Raw genomic sequence first — 21,432 nt, 5'->3', positions numbered from 1 at the left:
CCGATACTGCTGTGAGAGGGTAGGTACACTGCTTGCTTTTGCTGCATTACACTGTCACATCCAAGGAGGAGGGGTGCACCTGTTGATGAATATCAAGAGTAATAGCAGCTCTGGATCTTCTGCCAAGGTTTTACATTTGCTCTCTGTGAACATACAATATCTTTAAGCTATTATATAGGATAAAGAAAAAAATCCTCATATTCCCATTATTTTATATTCTAGTCTATGTTTAAAACACTATCTTCTTTTTTAAAGCCAGCTACACTCTTCCAGAACAGTAAGTGCACAGTGACAGGCATTTTAAACAAGTACTTCTTATTTATTCACAATTTAGATAAAGTTTAAGGAAAGACAAAAGAATTACAAAGGACAACATCAAAATAAAAAGGAATTTTAGTGACCAAAATGAGTTCCTACAGCCAGTGCTCTCCACTCATTTCAAACTGTTACCCAAATGCTGCAGATGCAGATTGCAGACAAACCCCGTAACAAACCGCTGTGAAAATTCCCTTTGAAATTAAACTGGGAATGGAAGTAAACCACCTTTTATCTATGATTAAGCACACCACCGAATTCTTTCTGCTTAAAGCCACGTTTACCTTTTACAAGATGGATGCTGCAATACATTTTCAAAGTAGCATTTTTCATTTTGTCTGAGCGCTGCTATAAAAAAAAGTCACTGTCAACTTCCTGTGTAACAAAACAGCTTTTGATCTTGCTTGCGAAACACACGCAACTCAGAGCAGCGTCACGCTGGCAGCTTGGAGGTATCCTTGGAGATACTGCAACGCTTCTGCATTCAGACTAGTACTCAGCATTGATGGAACCTTGAAATATGACAGAGCAGAAGCGTCAATCTGTGTGTAACTTACAGCACTGCTACACCCTGCGAACCGCCATGCCAATATACAGTGCAAAGTCAAATGACATCTTGTCAGCAACAGGTTTTCACTGAAAATTCCCGATGCTGACAATAGTTTTATGTACTGCTTACCTGAATTATATATGAAAGAAAGTTAGCAAACCATCAGTCATCAAAGCAGAGATTTGGATGCAGCAAACATCAAACCTCCCAGGCAGTTACTTATCAAAAATACTTAAAACGAACATACTTTGAAATAGTTGATTGAAAATAATCAATTTTAACTTCACACGAGTTGCCTGAAGTTTCCTGAATACATACAACTGAACTGCTGAGAAGTGCTAAGCTGTATACCTGCATGTGGAACATTTTTTGGTTGAGAAATGGCACACTAACATTATCATTAAAGTAACTAACATGAAAATATTAGCCTTTCTTAGGCTACTAGGGAAAAAAGCCAACACACTAAAGTGATATTCAGTGACAGTATAATACAAAACAATACTTAGCATTCTGATTAGGACATACTCCAGTCTGCACATCATCATACATAGGCAGAAAACTCATTGTCAAATAAGCATTTCTTCTCCATGCAATTTGGAATCAGCATGCCATGTATGAAAGCCACTTACCCTGCCTGGACATGCAGTAGACAGTTTGTGAAGAGACTGTGCCAGATGAATTCTAGGATTGTTCACCATCTGACCTACAGGATCATGTTCTTTCTTTCCAGCAAAGGCTAGCTGAGAGAATGCAGTCTGATATCCTGGAGTATCTTCTATGTCAATGAAGTGTTCTTCGTCAGGGATAGTGTCGTCCTCAGGCAGCTCAAAGAGGCCGATGAGTGCCTGCAGCAAAGGAGTCCTACATGGAAATACGCAAGGAGAACGTTAGAATGCTGAGAAACATGTCAGGACAGGACAGATTTTAAAGGAATGTTCAAGTTGTTTAAACTCTTCCAACAATCTTCTCTTTGCAAGTACTATCTCAGCTACTGAGAGAGCACAAGCCTAATATGAGTGGAACTTGAAGAGCTATGGATGTGTTTAGTTTAGAAGCATAATGTAGATGCTCATATTAAAAGCATGAATTATGCCTTTATTTTTGATTGGGTAACATAACTAAGAATCTGATATAATATCTGATGTTACATATCTGATGTAACATACCTAGGAAAAAGCATTTGTTTTGTAGATCACATCTTTTCTCTAGTAACATTTTTTCCCCCCTTGTAAATTCAGAAATCAGCCTACCTGACAACATCGACTGCTGGACAATCTTCCCAGATAGCTTTCCCCAGAGTTCTCTGTCACACAACGATCTTACAGCATCTGTCTCAGGTTATCTGCTTGGCTCTCCTGACTAACAGAACAGCTACAAACTAAATCTGTTCCCAGCCTTTCAGAAACAATACAAGCAAGTAATCTGTTTTCTTAAAAGCAGTTCTAGCTAGCCCAGTCAGTGCTATCTCCATCACAAAAGTCTCAAGCCAGTTCTGGCATCTGCTTTGATCATTATTGGTTGAGAAGAAGTGGTGTGAAAAGCCTGAAGTGGTAGCAGGCCTGAAGAAACCACAACAGAATTGAATAGCTCACATTTTCAAAACCAAGTAGCTTCCCTTGGAGAAGTGTTCTACGTACCACAGCTTGGTGTACTCAGTGTCCATCATAGGAGGACATTCTGTTAATATTTTGGTAATGCCAACTGCACAGATTTTCTTTTCAACTTGTCCAGACACTTTCTGTATTTCAGGAATTATGATTTTCTCCAGAACCATTCCAAACATCCTATTATAACATTGAAAGAAGTATTGGAAAGCCTTGTCAGCTTCACAGTGACAACAAAAAAAAGACACAATCATAGTCACCAGGAAAAAGAAAAAATAAGAACTATGAGGGAGGAACTGTGAGCAGCACATCAGAAAAACTGCTCAAGAAAGAGGTGATCTACAGCAGAAGAAAGGTTTGGCAAGTCAGTTTAGTGACAAACATGGTTTGCAACTTCAGCTAACGGAGGCAACCATTTCTGCTTTGATAGATAAAAGCTACAGAGCAGTTTGAAATAAAAGTCATACTCACTTTGGCTGTATGCTGTCAAATATTTCTTGAAGAGCTAATGCTCCATATTTTACACAGTACAAGTTAATGAAGACTAGGAAGCCTGTAGTGAGAAAAAGGTTAGAGTCAGCAGAAAAACACATAACAAGTTTTTCAAGGGAACAGAAATGGTAATCTTTGTAAACGTTCACTTTTAGTGAAGTACATTAACCAGCTACCATGAAGCTTGTCGAAAGCTGTTGACCTTTTTTCATGTTCCCTAACACACTGAAATTTAGGGGTAAGACAACCAGGACAAGGTTCAGCCCCTTTTCCCCGTACAGCAACTATGAAGTGTTAGAAAAGCTACTCTCAAGCTTACGTCACATTGATGACACAACTGCACGGAATATTTAACAGTAATAACACAACTATATACACCATACAGAAGTAGATAGAAATATGGAAGTCTTCCCCTTTGTTTTAATTTCAGTCTTTTAGTTTCAATGTAATAGATGTGCCCCGAGGGGCATCTGCCCTATATACAGACTTTGACTGCACAAATAACTCAAAGCAAGTCACTGATGTTATGAGCTCACTGTTCTCTGTCTGCATAATCAAAGGACACGACTGGACATTTATTTGGTACTGCTTCATGTTCTCAGCTGTTGGTATCACTGAAGCTTTTCATAAAGCAATGGACTTACTTTTAATAAATTTTGTTGTTTTGGAATTCTGAAGTCTTTGGAACAGCAGAATGAAGATCTGTTTCCTGTACTGGTCAACTGATTCACTACAAATTTAAAACATTCGTTATTCAAGCCATACCAGCAATTACCAGAAGTCATACTACAGAAAACATGCACTCAGATTTATTTTACGGACACACATGACATTTTTCAGTTGTTAATTATTAACTTTGAAGTGTACAAACATACCAAGTATTAAAGTTTATACACATTAATTTTGAATGTAAATAATGTCAGCTCATACTCACGGGGGCATATGCTCTATGATACTGTTTAGAAGATAGAATCCTTGATGGTCATTAGCTTTAGAGGCGATCAACTTCTGGAACACACCTAACAGCCCAGGCTGCAAGCAAAGCAAACATAAAACACTACACAGCAGTTCTTCATATATGACCTACCAGAAGGTTGGATCTTATCTAAAACATACGCTGTGGCAAAAGCTTTCACAACCTAAAGCAGTATTCTGTTTCTGCAGGAAGACAGATTTCTCTTGGGACCAAATGATATTCCATTAAGTATTAAAAATAGTCTTAATCAAACAAACAAGAAAGCTAATTTGAAAATGTACGTTTGCTTCATCGCTGGTATTGTGTAATCAGATTAGACTACAGCAGATCACGCAGCAGAATTCACTGATCCCGACATCTCCCAACATTTTAACTCCCCTTTCGTTCACACTTCTGGTGACTCTTCCAAACAGAATCCCTGAGCTTTCCTGACCCACTGTGTTCCCATGCGATGCAAAACAAGACAAGACAACCATAGAAGTTTACCTGCCTGAATAAACTAAGTGCAGTTACATCCTAAATTATAAAAGCAGATTACTGCAGACCCTGCTCCCACCCCCATCCCAAAAGGTTTGTTTTTTTTTAATTTAAAACACAAACTCATACTGCACAAATTCAGCTTTCCACTTGAGGAAAAAGCTCTTTGTAACTTCTCATCTTAAATCAACACATCTGGAGCCATACAGTGCTGCTCCATCAATCCAACTTACAATTTTGTCAGCAGCAGCACTTGCTATTGTGTTGGCACCTCGCTCTAAATAAGCCTGCAGGAGTCGGACTAGAGGAGGAATATTTCCTGTCCTTTCCCATAAAACTGGCTGAAGTAGATGAGGAAACAATGCCATATAGGATGATGGGATCTCATTTTTGTGCATTTCCAGAAGTAGGGACATCACTTGGAACACATATGGAATGAACTCTGCAGAAGAAATCATGACACTTAGAAATTCAGCAAAACCAGACTCTTGTTCATTCATAAGAACCATGGATCTACTGGCTGAGCCTACAACTGCAGGATATTAATACCAAGATTCTGGTAAATAGAACTTGGAGTAAATAAAAGTCATTACTGCAAACATTTGCAAGCACTATATGTATATATCTACATAGACATTTTATTTTCTCTACTGTTTTGTTTTTCAGAACATGAAACATAAGCCACTGGAAACAAGGTAAAAGTAAGATTTAGGGGGTAGCAATTAAGATACTTCTAAAATACAATCTGTTTTTTCAAACAAGATGAGCAATGATGATCCAGTTTATGTACCCTATGGAACAACACAGTTGCTCCCTAGAAGTGCTGTTGAGGACTGAAAACCTTGCCTTCTCACCTGAGTTTCCTATCCTACAGAAGAAAACTGCCGGGATGCAAACAGTGGCAACCATTTACAGCAGAGGGAGCAAAAGAACTACTGGTTTTTACTTACCTTGCACATCATTCTGTAGTATCTCAGTGAACACCATGAACAAAGCCTCCTCAAAGCTTCCAACAGCATCAGGGTTTGCTTTGCATGTTATCCTTATCGACAAGCATATCGATTCGAACATGTAATGGTTAAAGTGAGGTTTGCTTGGGTTCTATAAAACAAGTTATAAACAAACAACCTGAACTCAAAGCCAAGTGAATCACTTTGCAAAACGTATTTATTGTTTCAACTGAAAAGCCTAAAGGAGCAACTGAAAATAAGGACACCACGCCTTACTAATTATGTTGATGAATTTAATTCTGCAGATAAAAGCAAACACCAAAATTTAAAAGCTTAAATGAGTTTTTCTCAATATTTCAAAGCAAACATGTGTTCTTCCAGAAGCTCTACATGAACCAACAGTTCTATGATGTAACAAAAACTGGAAATAAGGAATATCTTTTGTTTGTGTAATTGTCTTGTCAGTTCTTCAAAGAAAAATGTTTATACTTTGTAGCCAAGTTTACACTGCACATAGAAGAAGTTTTTGGGATGGCTGATAAAGGTATTCTAAAGTGTTCCCTAAGTCTATGTTCAAGAACATGACTTTCACTGGAATGCTGCTTTTACATATTTGAGTCAAAGTATTGAACAGCGTGCAGTATTTTAACAGAACACAAAGGAAGTTTAGAACAATCTTTATAAAGATTTATATAAGAAGTAAAAAATGTGTGAACATTTTGCTCATATGGCCCATTCTTTACCTTACTGACAGCCAGTAGCTTCTGTGTAAGCTGCGTGATGACAGAAGGGATGTATGGAATTATGGATTCCTGTAGCAGAGAAAAACTCCTCATGATTGCTGGAAATAAAAAGAAAGTTAGCATCTTCTGGAGCTAAATGTATACAAGGGCAATCAATCCATAATCACAACAAGCAAAGTCTCACTATTCCCATTCTACAGACTGGGCAACCTGTCCAAGATAAAAAGATAAGTCTTCTGCAAATCCTGACACCGTGGCACACTATTAGCCAAACCTCACCCAAACCTCATGCTGACACCGCTCAGGTAGCCATCCTGAGCACCACTACTGCAGATGGCAATCTGACACAATGCAATTACGTTCACTGTTTCTCTTTTGTTTCATGCCTTTATTCAAAGATGACTTAGCACTGCTGGTACACAACGGCAGGCTGTGCATACTGCTTCAGCAAGTTTGAGTAAATTAAGCTGCTGAAGCCCATGGCTATAAGCCTTTACCCTCAAGTTAACAAAGGAACTCTTACAGTGTGAGACTCATTCAGCATTTACCTTTCATTATGTATTCATTTTCTGATGAGCCGGGAAGCGTTAATGCTTTGAAAAGGTTTGTTAACAGCACTTCTACAAATGGTGCCATTTCTGCAGCTGTGATGCTGTAAGAAGAATGCAGGGCTTTAATTATGAAACATATTCACACAATTCAAGCATTTCGCAACAGCATAAAACCACTAAATGAAAGATCCCCTACCAACATTTTATCTGCAATGCTTAAAAAACTACATAGCAATGAATTTACTTCTGTTTGAAAACTTACAGAGTAGTATTGTTCGTCCCTCTCATGGTAAACAGCCTTTCAAGAGCATGTGCTGCATAAGTATGGACCACAATGCTTTCTGCTTGCAGATGATTGATTAAAAGAGGAATAGATAACAACAGTTGCTCTTTAGGTACCTAGAAAATTACAGCAATAAATTATATACTTCACATAGAAATTTATAAATAATACTCAATGTATTTTCTTACAGTATATCACAAATTCAAAGAAGTAGAAGACAGTCTAACAACTAATGCAACGATATGAGCAATCAAGTGTATGGATATTAATATTCACTGCCAGAGCATCTGAGTAGCTCACAGTTCTGAGTACCTGGTGCTCTAGCAGCATATGGACAGCATACAGGCTATATGTTCATCTGATAGTTATAGCTGCACAATCATTTACTTTCAAACCTAAAAAAATCTAAGCACCTGTTGAGTTACAGCCAAGTAAGACAAGTGGCAAGTGGAAACAAATAACTATGTTGTTTATTTATTTATTCATAACCATAGAAGAAAAACTTACTTGGTTTCTAAAAATCATGATATATTTGATACCATCAGCTTTTAGCACTGGAAATTCATTCACTGCAATAGAGAAAATAGGCAATTTTTCATATAAATGCATTTTCTGAGCACATTCTACATATACAGGTGACATTAAGTCATGAATTCCCCATCCCTTGGGGTAAGACAATGCTGTATGTTTGCTTATCCATCTTTGTGTGGGCACTACCCTGTTACATTAAACATACAGTCCAACCCTTTCACATAACCCTTCCCTTTCTTGCTCTGATGTTAACAGACATCAACTGCATATTCCAATACAATTCACTACCCTCCAAACATCATAAGATAATCACTCAAGTATAAAATCATGTTGCTTAAACCTAGACATCTGGAGTCACAGCAACACATGGCTGCAACCTAGACTTCAGTATTTTACCTTCACGAGCATTTTGTATAGCAAAGAAGTTTGCATGTAGTCTCAAATACACAGAAATCAAGTTACTTTGAGTCACCAAGTTAAAGCACATCAGCTAATAGCAGACACGCATGTACATTCTCTGAATTGCACATGGTAATCCACCTTCGTTTAGAAGTTCACTCACTGCTGTCCAAACCAACATGAATCGCCTCCCACGTGCCAGGTGTAAACAAACCCTGTGTCTCAGAGACAGTGCTGATACAGGACCATGTTCTAATTTGTGCTTGAGCCTTAAGAAACAACAGTCTCTGCTAAGGTTCTCCAAACATCCCCAAGATAACGCCTGAAAATAAACAGTAAACTTACCACTGGCTGACTTTAAGTCAGGCTGAATGTGATTCACAAAGAATTCCGTCAGATTAACAAGTTCATTGGCTTGTGTTATTCCATGCTAGAAAAAACAAAACAGAGAAGAATAAAAAACGCACACGCTCATCTTCTGTAATTTGGCCTTACAAATTACTGAGGCACACTCTGCCCCAATACCACACGACAGCACAGAGGTTCTAGGCTGAAGGCAATTTTTCAATGACCGTTTCATACATATTATTAAGACTTGTCAAATGATCACACGTGGTTGTTGACTTCATCCAACCTATCTGAAGACCAGACACCATCAGATTTCCACAGACTGTGCCCATATATTATGGAAAATTTTCCACCTCATCAACATCAAGCTATTACAAATCCAATTATTCTCATTTTAAAGCAGAATTTTTTAAAAGATGCATATATTTTCCAGTCCTCACACGCACTATAATATTTGAATGCATATGGATTGAAACAAATACAATGTTTAACTACCTTCTGTGTCTGAGCCTTGGATGCCAATGACGTAACAAGGTATATAGCTGCATCTTTGTGCTTCCAGTTAACAGATGGATTCTTTGCATATTCCTGAAGCATGGAATTAACGTATCCAGAAAAAATTCCTGTCACTGGCCCTTCAAAGAACTTGCACAAGCCTCTGACTAGATCACAAGCTGCTCTGCGCCTGGTGTCAATATCTGCATAAGAACAAAAGGTTCTTTAGATATGACAAATTGCATAGCTTTTCATACTAATAAACATAATAAAAAGTATCAGTAATTAGAGCTTCTCAAGTTACAGCCACAGCTCAGCTTAATTACTGCAACATTCACAGTAGCGCATAAGAACACATTGAACTTTTTTTCACTTGCTGCAGTAGTAAAAATCATTTGTACAACACAAGGAGGAATGGACATCAACCCATACTGCGTGTGCATTCACAGGTCCCAGTGCCCTCTGAATGTTTCAGTAAGCACAAGGGGGGGAGATTTTTACTGCCTTGCTAATTATGTGCCCAAATGCATCAGTTCTGGTGGTTATGGGTTTTAATTTCTTTACAGCAGTCTGTATGGTGCTGTGCTCTGGGTTGGCACCTTGCTAACACACCAGTGTTTTGGTTATTGCTGAGCAGTACTTACAGCGTCAATGTTTTCTTTTTTTTCCTGTCCTGTCCTCCCAGCAAATTGGGTGAGCAGGCAAAAAGTTGGGAATGGACACAATTTGCACTGCTGATCTGAATGGGTCAAGGGATGTCCCCATGCCATGTAGCACTGCGCTTGGCAATAAAAGCTCTGGGGAGGGGGATCTGGAAGAGGCAGCCGTTGTCTGGGGACACACTGGACATCTACCACATCCCACTTTCCACAAGCAGACTGACTTTCTCTTCTGCTTTCTGCCACCTCCTTTCACTAATTAAACTGTCTCTGTTTCAACTCCTAAGTCTTCTCACTCATGCTCTTCCTACACTCCCCCCCATTCCACTTCAGCAGGGTGGGGACTGAGCAAGCTGTTTTATGGTGCTCAGCTGCTGGCTGCTGCAACAGAACAGTACATTTCTGCAATACATTTGTAAACATTCCCTGTCCCAAAAAAGGGGGCAGGAAAAGCTGGCCTTTAACACAGAACATTAACAAAAGGACACAGGAACACAAAAGAAGTGAATTTAAACACAACAGAGTACGTTTCTGAAGGAGTCCCAGAAGAACATAGATGGTTCAAAGAAAGTTCAAACATAATTTTCCTCTATTTTCAACATACAGAAAGTTCTCAAACCTATTACAAGGCTTCAATCATCTAAAACTGTCAGTCAGTGGCTCAGTGGCACAGAACAGCCCAGACAGGATTGTCACACAGAACTAGGTTTAGTCCATTTGTGCACTGACCTGGCTGAAGACAGACAATCAGAAAATCAAGCAGCTCTGTCAGCACGGCAACGTGCTTTTAGGACAGTTATTGTGTTGGTCTGAACAGTGTCAGCACGCAAAGGCTGCTGCCTCGCTGGCTTTATCATGAAGTTGTATGCAAAACCGGTCAGAGTTTCCAATTTAAACACAACCGAATACCAAATATAGACAGTCTCCTGATGTCACTTACACACGTAGGAAATAAATACACAACTATGGTTACCGCTCAGTGTTGATTTAGAGGCTATGTTTGCTGAAATGAGAATACATGCAGTGCAGGAGATATCAATCTAACTAAGAAAGAAAGTATAAAAACAGTGTTTAAAGCAAAAAGACACTGCAATGGGTACATCATGACAGTAAACTTGATCGAAACCTGGATTAAGTACCCTAGGGAAACAAACCACCAACTTCCAGAGTTCTAAAATAAGTTAAAGAAGCCTCAGTAAAATACTATTTACAGCTATACTTAAAGACCGAGTATTCTTAGTATAAATCTGTGGATTACCAGATCCTTCCAAATCCCTTCTTATATATTCTTCAGAATTATCTTCAAATGCTTCTTCATCAGCAGCTGAAAATATAAAATACACAGGAATTTTAATACTGAGGTCTCTTTTTTTTTATTATTTAATTGATAATGAACCCCCCTTTTTACCAAGTTGTTGCATTTTTCCATAACATTCATAGAAATTATTCAGAACCATCCAGACAGACAATCCTGTTTAGCCTGCAGGCCCACAAACTTCAGTCTTTTATACTCAAAAGCTGATGCAATTCCTGATTTAAAAACCAAAACCATACTCCATACTAAGTGTACTTAAAAAGAGGCTTCCTCAGTCACAGATTTAGAGAGAAGCTTCTTAATCCTATAAGACATCTTCAGTGCTTTTTAGACACTAAGATCAAAGCCTATCAAAGCTTGGAGAAACACACTACAATTCAGTAGGCCATATTATCCATGCCTGGTACTCACTTCCAGCATGAAAAAATTATTGACGGCACATCACTTAGACTTTGTATATTTTTCAATTCGAGATCACAGTAAGACAGAAATTCATGCAACAACTCTACAAAGCCCACAGAACAGCAATTTGCTGCAGGAAACTAGTTTTGAATCTAGAACTAAAGTACATAGGAAATAAATTCTCAACGTTGTAAAGCAAAATATCATCATATTTAGATACATTTTATTGTGTCTTTGAAAACTGAAACCTCATACAGTTACCTCTAAATTCCATATTGGGAACAATAACTTTTTCACAGATGCTTGTCAATGTATTCTGGTCTTCAAACAGGTGCTTGTAATGCGGTCTTTCACAAACCGAGGCCAGAAACTGGATTGCATTACTGACCAACTAGAACAACACACATAAAACACATACAGCTTTAGCACGACTGACCATTTATAGATCATTATTAACCTTGATAAGATTAGTTCATAATCACTTACCAAATCATATTTCACTTCCTGACCTGTTGTGACTAACAGATTCCAGATTGCTGTCACAAAACGTGGCAAGTAGGGCTGAAATTCTTCATCGTATTTTTGAGCATATAAAGCAGCATTATCACAAATTTGAGATTTCAAGAGCTCCAGTAAACCAGCTTCTTCTTCATCCTCACATAAAACAAAAGTAGGTACTTAAACACCCAAACTTCAAGGCTTTAAAATTAAAATTATTTGAAGGAAATATACCATTATTTTATGATGCCTTAAATAGGTCTCAGAAATCCCTCCTGCTTGCCTGGAGCTACTGCATTTTGCCCATGTATACAGGAACTGTACTACAGATTATACATTCATGCTATTATATCCACATTTCAAATGGAAGTATTCCTCCCCTTAAGTGATTTAGACCTGATAAAGTTTAAAACGGAACTAGCTTACAAATGCGATAGGAAAAACATAACACAAGGCACTGTATTAGTAAAGTAAAGAAGCTTAGAAGGCTACTTTAAACTGATAGAGTTGCCAAAAGTAAGCTTTTTTCTCCTTCCCCGTAGCAGCACAGATGTTCATAGAGCCACAAAGTGAAGTGAATTGGAAAAATGTGCTGGAAATTAAAAAATAACACCAAGATCCATCAATGCTCTTTTTTTCCCCCCTCTCCCCTTCTGTTTCAATCCATACCACTTTCCTGAGTCAGCTCAGTATGCAACTGCATGGAGTTTTGTGCTGAGTGACTGCCCACAGGAAAATAAAAGAGCAGAAGAAAAGATGAGCAAGGCTTCTTTTTCTTTTTTAGTAGCAGTGTTAGCTTGAAACCACCACGGAAGTATCAAACAAAATGTGCTTATCATGTCCCCCCATACACCGTAAAGGAATTTATAGTTTCATTGGTTCCACCACCTGGTAAACTACTGTACTGCACCCAAAAGGCAAAAAGCATGTACAGAACGAATGTGAGCTTTGATTACACGGTATGTTTCCGCATGTGAAACGACTGATTCTTACAATTAGCCAGCAGATGGTAAACTAAACTACTTAGAGTCATGGCTTAGATGTCCCAATGTTTCAAGTGCTTTAAAATGCTGTTTTCTAAAATACAGTACACAAACCAGCTGAGAGGTACAGAAAACCCGACTCCTGTGATTCTAATAATCAGGTTACTTCAGCAGATGGCCTCAAAAGAAGCTCCTCATTGATGCGTACCTGAAAGCTGATCTCTGTACACAGCTGTAACCTGTAACTAATACATGACTTCAAGAACCAGGCTCCACATTTCTTAGACAATGGAGCCAGTTCTCTCAACTCCCACTTCCTTTCAGTCATTCTATTTCTTTGTTTACCCAACAAAGGAAACATTGCACTGCTCAGTTAGAACACAACTCCCTTATCAGTCGGCTCTGCTCTGCAGAGGCAAAGCAGGAGGTTTATGCAGTACTTACATCTGTCTGCAGAAGTTTATTATCTAAAGTTAAGAGACTATGAAAATTTGTCATCCAGGTTTCCATGTTATCTTCAAAAAACTCAGGCAAATCCTGTGGAGGAAAAGCACAAATCTACATTTTAAAGTCTGACTGCACATTGTGGGTATCATGCATTCACCTTTTAATCTACAGAGGTACAACAAACAGTGGAAAACGAACCCTCCAAACAAAAAACCATCCCCTTGTCACATCCCCAGAACAGCCACAGAAAAAGTCCTACAGATGGAGATTTGGAAGCACATTTCCAAATATACCAGTTGCTTACACCCTATACACTCTAATGATTAATCTCAGTCTCTCAGAGTATGATAAGAATAAGATAGCACAAGCCTCCCCTTTAGCCCCAGCTTTCTCTTTTGCCCAATACAGAATGGGAAGTCGGAGCAACTGAGTCACGACCATCACACCTGACTCATGCTCATGCTGAAACACTAAATATACACCGCCTCAGCAGTGTCTGGTTTTACTCTTTTTCATACAGTGCGCTCACTTACTGCTAGAAATCAAGATCTCATTCAAAAAACAACAACAAAAAACAACAAATTAAAAAGCAACTCTACACAATACCAGGATTGCTTGCTACCACAGCACTACAGTTACTGAGCTGACTGACTTTTATCTACATGACTGAATTCCTATGAGTACAGGCACATTTAATAAACACAGTGAGTATAAATGAAGGCAAAGGACTCTGCCTCCCACAGCTTGTACTCAACAGTGTTACCCACACAACACCTTCTTGCTATCAGGAGAACTTAAGACTCTCTTCTCCAGCTTTTGTTTAGACAGGGCCAAGCAAAAATGTTCATTAACCCCATCCTTACTGTCAACCTTGAGTTCGGCCATAAAGCATGGCCCTAAAGGCTGTCTCGAATGATCCTATGCAGAACAGCATAACAACTTCGTGCAATCAAAGCAAGAATATGAGAAAAACAGAGAGTCACCTGAAAATTTAAACTGTAGAACAGCTTCGCAATTAGAATGAGAGAAGAAAAGAGAACCTTCAAAGCACTGGCATCGTTTGCATGTGTGCTGCAAAGGTCAATAGTTGCCTAGAAAACAAGAGAAAATTCAGTCAAGAAACTCACACACAAACTGTATCAACAAGAGACACTGAGAAGTATTATTGTTATTAATTTTTAACCAGAAAATACAGCTCCTTTTCTTCCTCTTACTGAGTCTATCAGGTCTCATTTCCTGATTTTAGCTTATGCTTCACAAACAGTTTCAAGAGTTGCTATGTTCTCATTTTGTAGGCATTCACAACCAGCAATTCAGAACACCACAGTTGTTGCAGAAATCATTCAACAATACCTTAAAGAGGTTTGTCAAGGGCAATGCAAAGGCATCAAGGACAAGTTTGATCTCTGTCCATAATTCGTTTGACTTAAATTCATGGCGGTACCTGAGGAGTAGGAGAAATACACAAACAATGGAATACAGCCTTTGCATTTATTCCTAAATTAACTTGCATACAATTGATCCATCAAGATAGGATTTGTTTTGAGGTTCATCAAGTAAACATAAGAACTAAACAACATAGTTCACGGCCATGGAAGGTGCAAAATTTGACAACCACTTAAAGTCTCACTAAGAAGTCAATAAGCCTAAATAGAAGCCACATATGTGAGTATAAACCCAAATTGAAACAAACTTTTCCATTTTAAAACCCACATAACACATCCCTGATTCCCAATACCTTTTAAACAAAGAGTGAGCAGTACGAAGGACGCCATTAATGACATGGAAGTCTCCACTTTGAAAGCGGTTCACCATTTCTGTCAGCAAGTCTGGCCACTTCTGAGGGAAGTCTTCCCGACCAATAATACTGATGGCATCACTTAACTGGAAAGGAAATGTAACCACTGCATGATACACACTACAAAAAACACAGCAGCCATGCCAAATGTTACAAATATCTAAGAATGCTTATTACTCTCGTCAGATTCAAAAATCACTGGGTTAAATATCTACTCTTTTTCATCACAGTAAAGCTCACTTCAAAACCAACGCGTGCCCGCAGTCTGGCTGTATTTAACTGTCTAATGCTAGAATTTAACAATATGTTGGGTATTCTTTAATTTTAAAGTGGGCAGCAGTAACTCAAAACAATTCACTCCGAGTTATTCACATCGAGGTGACATCACTGGAAGGCTACCTCAGCTCTGACAGTAACCAGGGCCTCCAGACACATTACATCATTCTAAACATCTCATGGACACAACCAGAAATCGCCTCATTACCTGCTTTTGAATTTGTTCCGGGCTGCTGAGCATCAAGGGCACTATGTTGGCTTTAATGGCTATCCTGTCTGATTCAAATATTTTGTTCGGTTCATCCTCCACCTACAACAAAAACAGTAATTCAGTCACTGGTACATAAATACACTCTAGGCACTGACTGAGCAATCCCAGTATTTCAGAAGCAAAGTCTGAAACCATTGCATCAATGAGGAAATTAAAGTACCTGCTAAAGCCTACAATGGCTCTCTAAGGGCAATAACTGCATAAAGCTGAAAGAAATCACACAGTTCTGCTAATTTTCTAACTATTTTTCTCCTCCTCTAACAGGAGCAGTAAGGGTGGGTGCATATGCCAGTAATAAATGAGTTTAACTGCAAGTCTATTTCAGCTCCCCAAACCACATCTGTCCTTCTTTCTGCCAACTTCCAAGATTTATTTCATGCAACCAGACCAGAAGGTGAGTGCAGGTGATGCACACAAACTTCACGTTGCCTTTCAGAATCAGCCAGTCATCCTGCCAAGTGAACAGGGCTGAGTGGTAGGTAGTAAATTCTTGTGTCTCTATGGAAGAAGTAAAATAGCAAGGCTTGTCACCAAACACTGACAGCAGGGATAGTCACATCATCAGTGATAACTGCAGCCAAGTTTAAAAACACAGAAGTTACCCAGCAGTCCGGAAAGTAATTCAATGATCTCAACATAGCTGGAGCCAGACAGCACTACTGCCCTCCTTCTCATGTTCTTTTTGATCATCTTTCCATGAATTTAAAAAGAATCAAACTGCCAGAGTAGGCAAAACCATTTTCCTTTCTCTGTGCTTTGTATCAGTCCCAGTGTTGCTAAATTATGCCGTGTAATCTACGTAAGATACCCGTAAGGTTATGTTCATAAAACTGCTTCTAAAAGCTTCGATCTTGGGCAAAATAATGTGTAGCTTCAAGCAAGCTAGAGGCAATCCTAACTGTTCTCTGGATGTACTCAATGCAGAGCACAGCATCTCCGCCTACTCCAACACAATGTCACATCCCAAATCACTTCAGTCATCTACACAGAGGAAGACACACACTCCTCTGTAAGTGACTGGTGTTTCTACTTAAAACACACAACGTACAGAGATGCAGTTTTTGAGGAATGTCTGAAGGCGATACAATGATACTATGATACTATGATACTATGATACTAAGGCAGGACTATCAACACCAGGGCCCAGAAATTTCACGCCAGTGTGAATGTGTTGATTTTACCAAATGTAACCAGAGCGAGGACTGCTGTAGCTTTTCAACACTTGCATGGAGGGAACCCTATGCAAACTCTTGTACCATCGCAAGCTGAGGTATATAACCAGATCATACATTTGACACTCTTTCAGATATAAAACCGTGCTTTCAAGGAGACAAAGCACAAACAAGATGAACTGAAATCTCCCATCACAGGGGAGCTGAACTCTTACATGCGATATTTTACATCATCAGATACATTTCATGTATACTGAAAGCTCCGAATAAAAAAATATGCTCCTGGTACCTTCAAAACAAAGGAGATCAAGGGACAGTATTTCCACTTTATGCCTACAAATACTTCCAGGTGTTGAACTTACAAGGTTTCTATGTCCCAGAGGCATCTATGTGAAAAATAAGTCAGTGCCATCACCTCCAGCTGCAGAGCTGGCTAGAAATGTTTGCAGTACTACATCAACCGAGAGCGGCCAAATAGGTCAGCTCACACATATGGACATTTTCCAATCATTATAACATGAATTAGTTAAACGAGCTGTGAATACTGTGCTTCTTCAGAGAGATGCACACAGCATTAGGAAGAATTCTTCCTTCCCTATTTTTTCACCTAACTTTATTTCTTCCCAATAGAATGGATAACAAGAGTGGAGGCTTTAGTCCCTTATCAATAAATTACATTTTATGTTTGTTTTCTGTATCACCGATCTTCTCTCCCAAAGCACAGACACACATGTATTCTTCAAGGTTATTAAATACTACTGGACCTTAAAAGGATGATTAAACCTTAGCACAACCGCTGCCTGGAATACCTACAATTCTCCAGTTCCTTTTGATGTAATTCTTGAACGTTACCGACGCGCAGACTTTGATGACGTTTTCCTGCGATTTCTCCAGCAGTGTTAAGAGTAGCAACGGGTAATTCTGGCTTCCTTCAACTGTCTCAAGAAACTTTTCCGCTGGAAGAGAACGTGCTAAAGTTAACAAAAAGCTGAGCAGGTTTTAATAACTAGAGATCTATGACTCCTCAAATGTCCATTGAAAATAACACAGACACCTCTTCAGTTTCATAAAAACAGAAGCGCTGGATGAGGAGCAAAAGGTACTCGAGCTTCTTTACTACTAAGCTCTTTAATGCCTCTGCAGTCAGCAAAAGCTCTCAATTCAAAGCAGGCTGTGGAAATATTGCCTCCTCGACACTTTTAAAAGCCACGACCTAAGAGAAGCCAGTCCTGCTTTATTGTTAATAGCACCCCCGTATAAAAAAATACAGTACAAATTTCAGGAAGAAAATAAAATAAGAAAAGCAAATAGGAAATAAATGTATATATAAATCTATCCTTCATTACATTTTGAGGTTTTTTGTTGTTTTTTTTTTTTTTAGAAGGAGGCAGAGAAAAACTGCAAAGTTTTTGCATAAACTGCTGAAGTTTGTTACACACAGACAGAAGAGCTGAGTGGAAACCAAACTTTTGGGCCATATGTGACAACCGCTTACCAGGACGCCTTATTGCAGGATCTGGATCCAGCGTTTTCTTTAGGTACTCAGTTAAGGTCTGTAAATTGGCATCGCTCAGCTCCATTTTGGCAGAAACTACGAGACAGAAGCAGTTTTGTTAATGCAGATCTGTGCTATAAGCTCCACATGCACAAAACGTGACTCCACAGAAGACAGGCATCTGCATTTTTTGGACTGTTCTTCTTCAAGCAGGGACTCGTACATCTATCCAATGAAACAAGCTAAACACAGACCCCAAAACATGCCTCCTGTAGCTGTTGTTGTCTAGGTTACTGAAAGCAAACCAGATTGTACATCCAATGAGCCATTACTCAGGTAAAACCAAAGGGTGATCTCTCACCTTCCATGGCAAGATGAGCTTGCTTTTACAAACTACTGCCACCCAAAGAAACCTATTCCTTGTTGAACAAATGGAATAGTTTGGCCTGGATGAATGTAAACAGAATGACTTGAAGTGCACTGAAGAGCCAAGGCCCATTTACAAATAAATGCTACCTCTAGAAAATTCTCATTTGAAAACAATTTTTAATGAAGCGATGAAAGACTGCGCAAAGCCAAAGGGTTTGTCCAGCCTGCAACATGAACCCAGAGCAGGACAGATGTTCATTCCACCCGCAGTACTTATTACAGAATAACTTTGTGCAAATAAAGCAGATTACTCCTCTCTAGCTACCCTCCCACACATACTCTCATACTTACCGCAGCGATTCATTAACTTCACAGCTTTAATTGGAATAATTAAAATTATACTAACACTGGAATGGTATGAAGACACACTTCAGTGGGCACTTAGGGTATCATCACCTATTACAGAACCATGGGATTACTGGGGTTGGAAAGGGCCCATAAGGCCTCCAAGGACAACCATCACCTTAACACTGCTGAGCCCACAGCACAATATGCTGCCCATAGTCCTCACCAAAAGCACCACAACTCCTTTGCTATATATATACGTATATATAAATAATGAGAAGCCAAATGCTTTTTGTACCCCAGAGTTTCTCTTTATTAAGATAGGCTGAAATTTTCCCAGCCCCATCTTAGATTTAATCTATGTTGACAAACAGAGCAATAGGCACAGCTTCTATTTAAGCACTTTTACAGAGGCTGCGGGTTTTAATGACTGAATTTCTCTCCTATATCTATACATAATAGTTCCCCCTCCCAGAGTTTAAACGAATGTTACTGAACAACCGAGATCCCAAGACACAGAGCAAAAAAACCCACAAAGTTCTCCTGCAACACTCTGCCTTCCCTGCCCCGCCTGCCATCCCCAGCCGACAGCACCCTTACGGAGGGCAGCATCAAGGCACACCAGCAGCATCAAGGCACACCAGCAGCACCCGGCGGCGGCCACTCGTGGGCCTTCAGTGTGATCCCCTCGGCCCGGTGCTGCTCTATGCGGCCCAGCTCCCGCAGCTGCACAGCTCTGCAGGGGCCGCCCGCGCTGCGTGAGGCAGGAGCGGCTCGGGACTGACCCGGGAACCCCGCGCGGCAACGGCCGCACGCAGCCTAACTTGCTACCCCCCCACCTCCACCGACTGGCAGCCGCGGGAGCCAATGAGAAGAGCCCCCGGAAGGCTACCAGCCAATCCCGACCCGCGGAAGGCGGGTGGAAGCGCCCCAGCGTGGTGCGCTGCGCCTCTCGCCGCGCCGCGGGCCCAGCGCGCCGAGCCCGCAATGGAACGGAGCGGCGGCGGCTGCGGGCCGTGCGGACGGCCGGGCTGCGGGACCGCCCTACCCCCGGCATCGCCGAGCGGCGCGGATCAGCCTCACCTGTCGGCCTCCTCCAAGCGGCGGCGGCGGCTCGGAGAGCACCGGCTGCGCTTCACATTCAAACCGCGGTGAGAGGGCGCGGCGGCGGCACAGTGACCGCATCACGCAGGGCGGTGACGCCGTCCGGCCGCCGAGCCAATCAGCGAGCTCCTCCGCCTCGACGCGCCGCGCGTCGAGCCAATCCGTGCCTCGGGTCTCACGTGACGGTGGCAGCCAATAGCCGTGCACTTCCCACAAGGCCCCGCTGCGCGCCGCAGTGCACGTCAGGAGGCGCCTGAGGAAGCGGGGAGGGAAGGAGTGATGGGGCCGGCAATAAGCACTGCTGGAGCCGAGCGCCGCTTCTTCAAACTTTATTGATTTACCACGGCATTAAAGCACGGATATTAGAACAGTATCGTACATCGTATGTTCACGTAGAAAACTTTACATAGGGTTTCGTGTTTTTATAATTCTGCTATTCTCTCTCTCGAAAAAAAAAAAACAAAACAAATGTGTACATCCAGAGGGCAAGAACTGCTCTATATCGTATTAAATGCACTTTTATGGAGCTCCTCGGAAACGTGGGCGTCTTACACACATCCATGAGACACAAACAACGTTAAAGGTGCCATACAAACAAGTTACAGGTTAAAGAGCTGAGCTTCGGGCAGGAGAAGCTGGAAGAGCCCAGGAAGAGGTTCTACAGTGAGCAGCAATAAACCATGCAGCCCCTCTGCTCACCCTTGTAGGTAACACTCTGTTTGCAGCAGTCTAAGAACGGTGGTGTTCTCATTACTCTGTATTGCACGGATCTCCACTGGGAGCTGCTGACACAGAACCCTGTTTCATTCATCATCCTTCCACTGAAGCACACAACTACCCCAGGCAGGTCAGGTCTTATGTCTGCAGAGCCTGAACCAGCAATGCCTGCAGGCGTTTTATGCTCCATTTCAGATGGGCTGTGATCTTCCTGATTGCAAGAGGGAGAACCAACAGCTGATGTGAATATACAATATACAGCTGTTTGTATGCGCTCTGCATACTGCTCTTATTGCTTTAGGATGTACAATCAGTTCCAGAAGGTCATGACAGGATTAAGGCTGTTACAATCCCATTGCATTCCAGTCCCCCTTCTCTTCCATGCACTACAGTAAGTCTAGAATGTTTCTAACGTCACATGCCTAATTTCAGCAGTTTATAAATGGTGTCAATACAATAAAAGCTTAAGTAAAAGAACCTCTCGGAACTAAGGCTGAAAGAAGGGACTGATTCATTCTATATGCAGAAATAGTACAAATGTTGCACATTACAGTAAAGAAAGCCCACAATGCAAATCTAGATATTAAGAGATCTCTTCCAAGACTTGAGATGTGAGGCTTTCAAAACTGCAAAAGAGGCATGCAACTTTAAAGTTGGTGTTCTGAAAGGAGACACAGGCATACATTCAATGAGGCGGTGTCACATTCAAAACCTGAAAATAATATGTACATATTAAAGAAGTATCTAGGACAGGAAGGAAAAATAATGGCTTATTCTTACAAATTTATTACAAATTTAAATAGAATTAAAATAAATACTTCATTTTATTGTAATTAAGTGACATTACCAGGGAACAAGCAAATATAC

General features: G+C 40.4%; 1 protein-coding gene across 1 annotated transcript; it reads right to left on the bottom strand.

Moving 5' to 3' along the window:
* Positions 1-298: 298 nt before the first annotated feature.
* Positions 299-19,946, bottom strand: CSE1L (chromosome segregation 1 like). The gene is made up of 25 exons (XM_072350203.1): positions 19,828-19,946; positions 18,031-18,126; positions 17,349-17,491; positions 15,301-15,402; positions 14,757-14,902; positions 14,372-14,462; positions 14,002-14,109; positions 13,016-13,108; positions 11,577-11,744; positions 11,352-11,481; positions 10,632-10,697; positions 8,715-8,917; positions 8,217-8,301; positions 7,449-7,510; positions 6,921-7,057; positions 6,656-6,759; positions 6,108-6,205; positions 5,365-5,515; positions 4,648-4,856; positions 3,896-3,993; positions 3,606-3,691; positions 2,941-3,022; positions 2,503-2,649; positions 1,495-1,726; positions 299-827 (listed from the first exon to the last, which is right to left on the bottom strand). Exons 2-25 carry the CDS (start codon positions 18,113-18,115, stop codon positions 738-740), a joined length of 2,916 nt encoding a protein of 971 aa, XP_072206304.1. The 5' UTR covers positions 18,116-18,126; positions 19,828-19,946; the 3' UTR covers positions 299-737.
* Positions 19,947-21,432: the final 1,486 nt, after the last annotated feature.

This window comes from Excalfactoria chinensis, chromosome 15 (genome assembly GCF_039878825.1).
Source record: "Excalfactoria chinensis isolate bCotChi1 chromosome 15, bCotChi1.hap2, whole genome shotgun sequence".
NCBI classification, from domain to species: domain Eukaryota; kingdom Metazoa; phylum Chordata; class Aves; order Galliformes; family Phasianidae; genus Excalfactoria; species Excalfactoria chinensis.
This window is presented reverse-complemented; position numbering and strand designations above follow the sequence as displayed.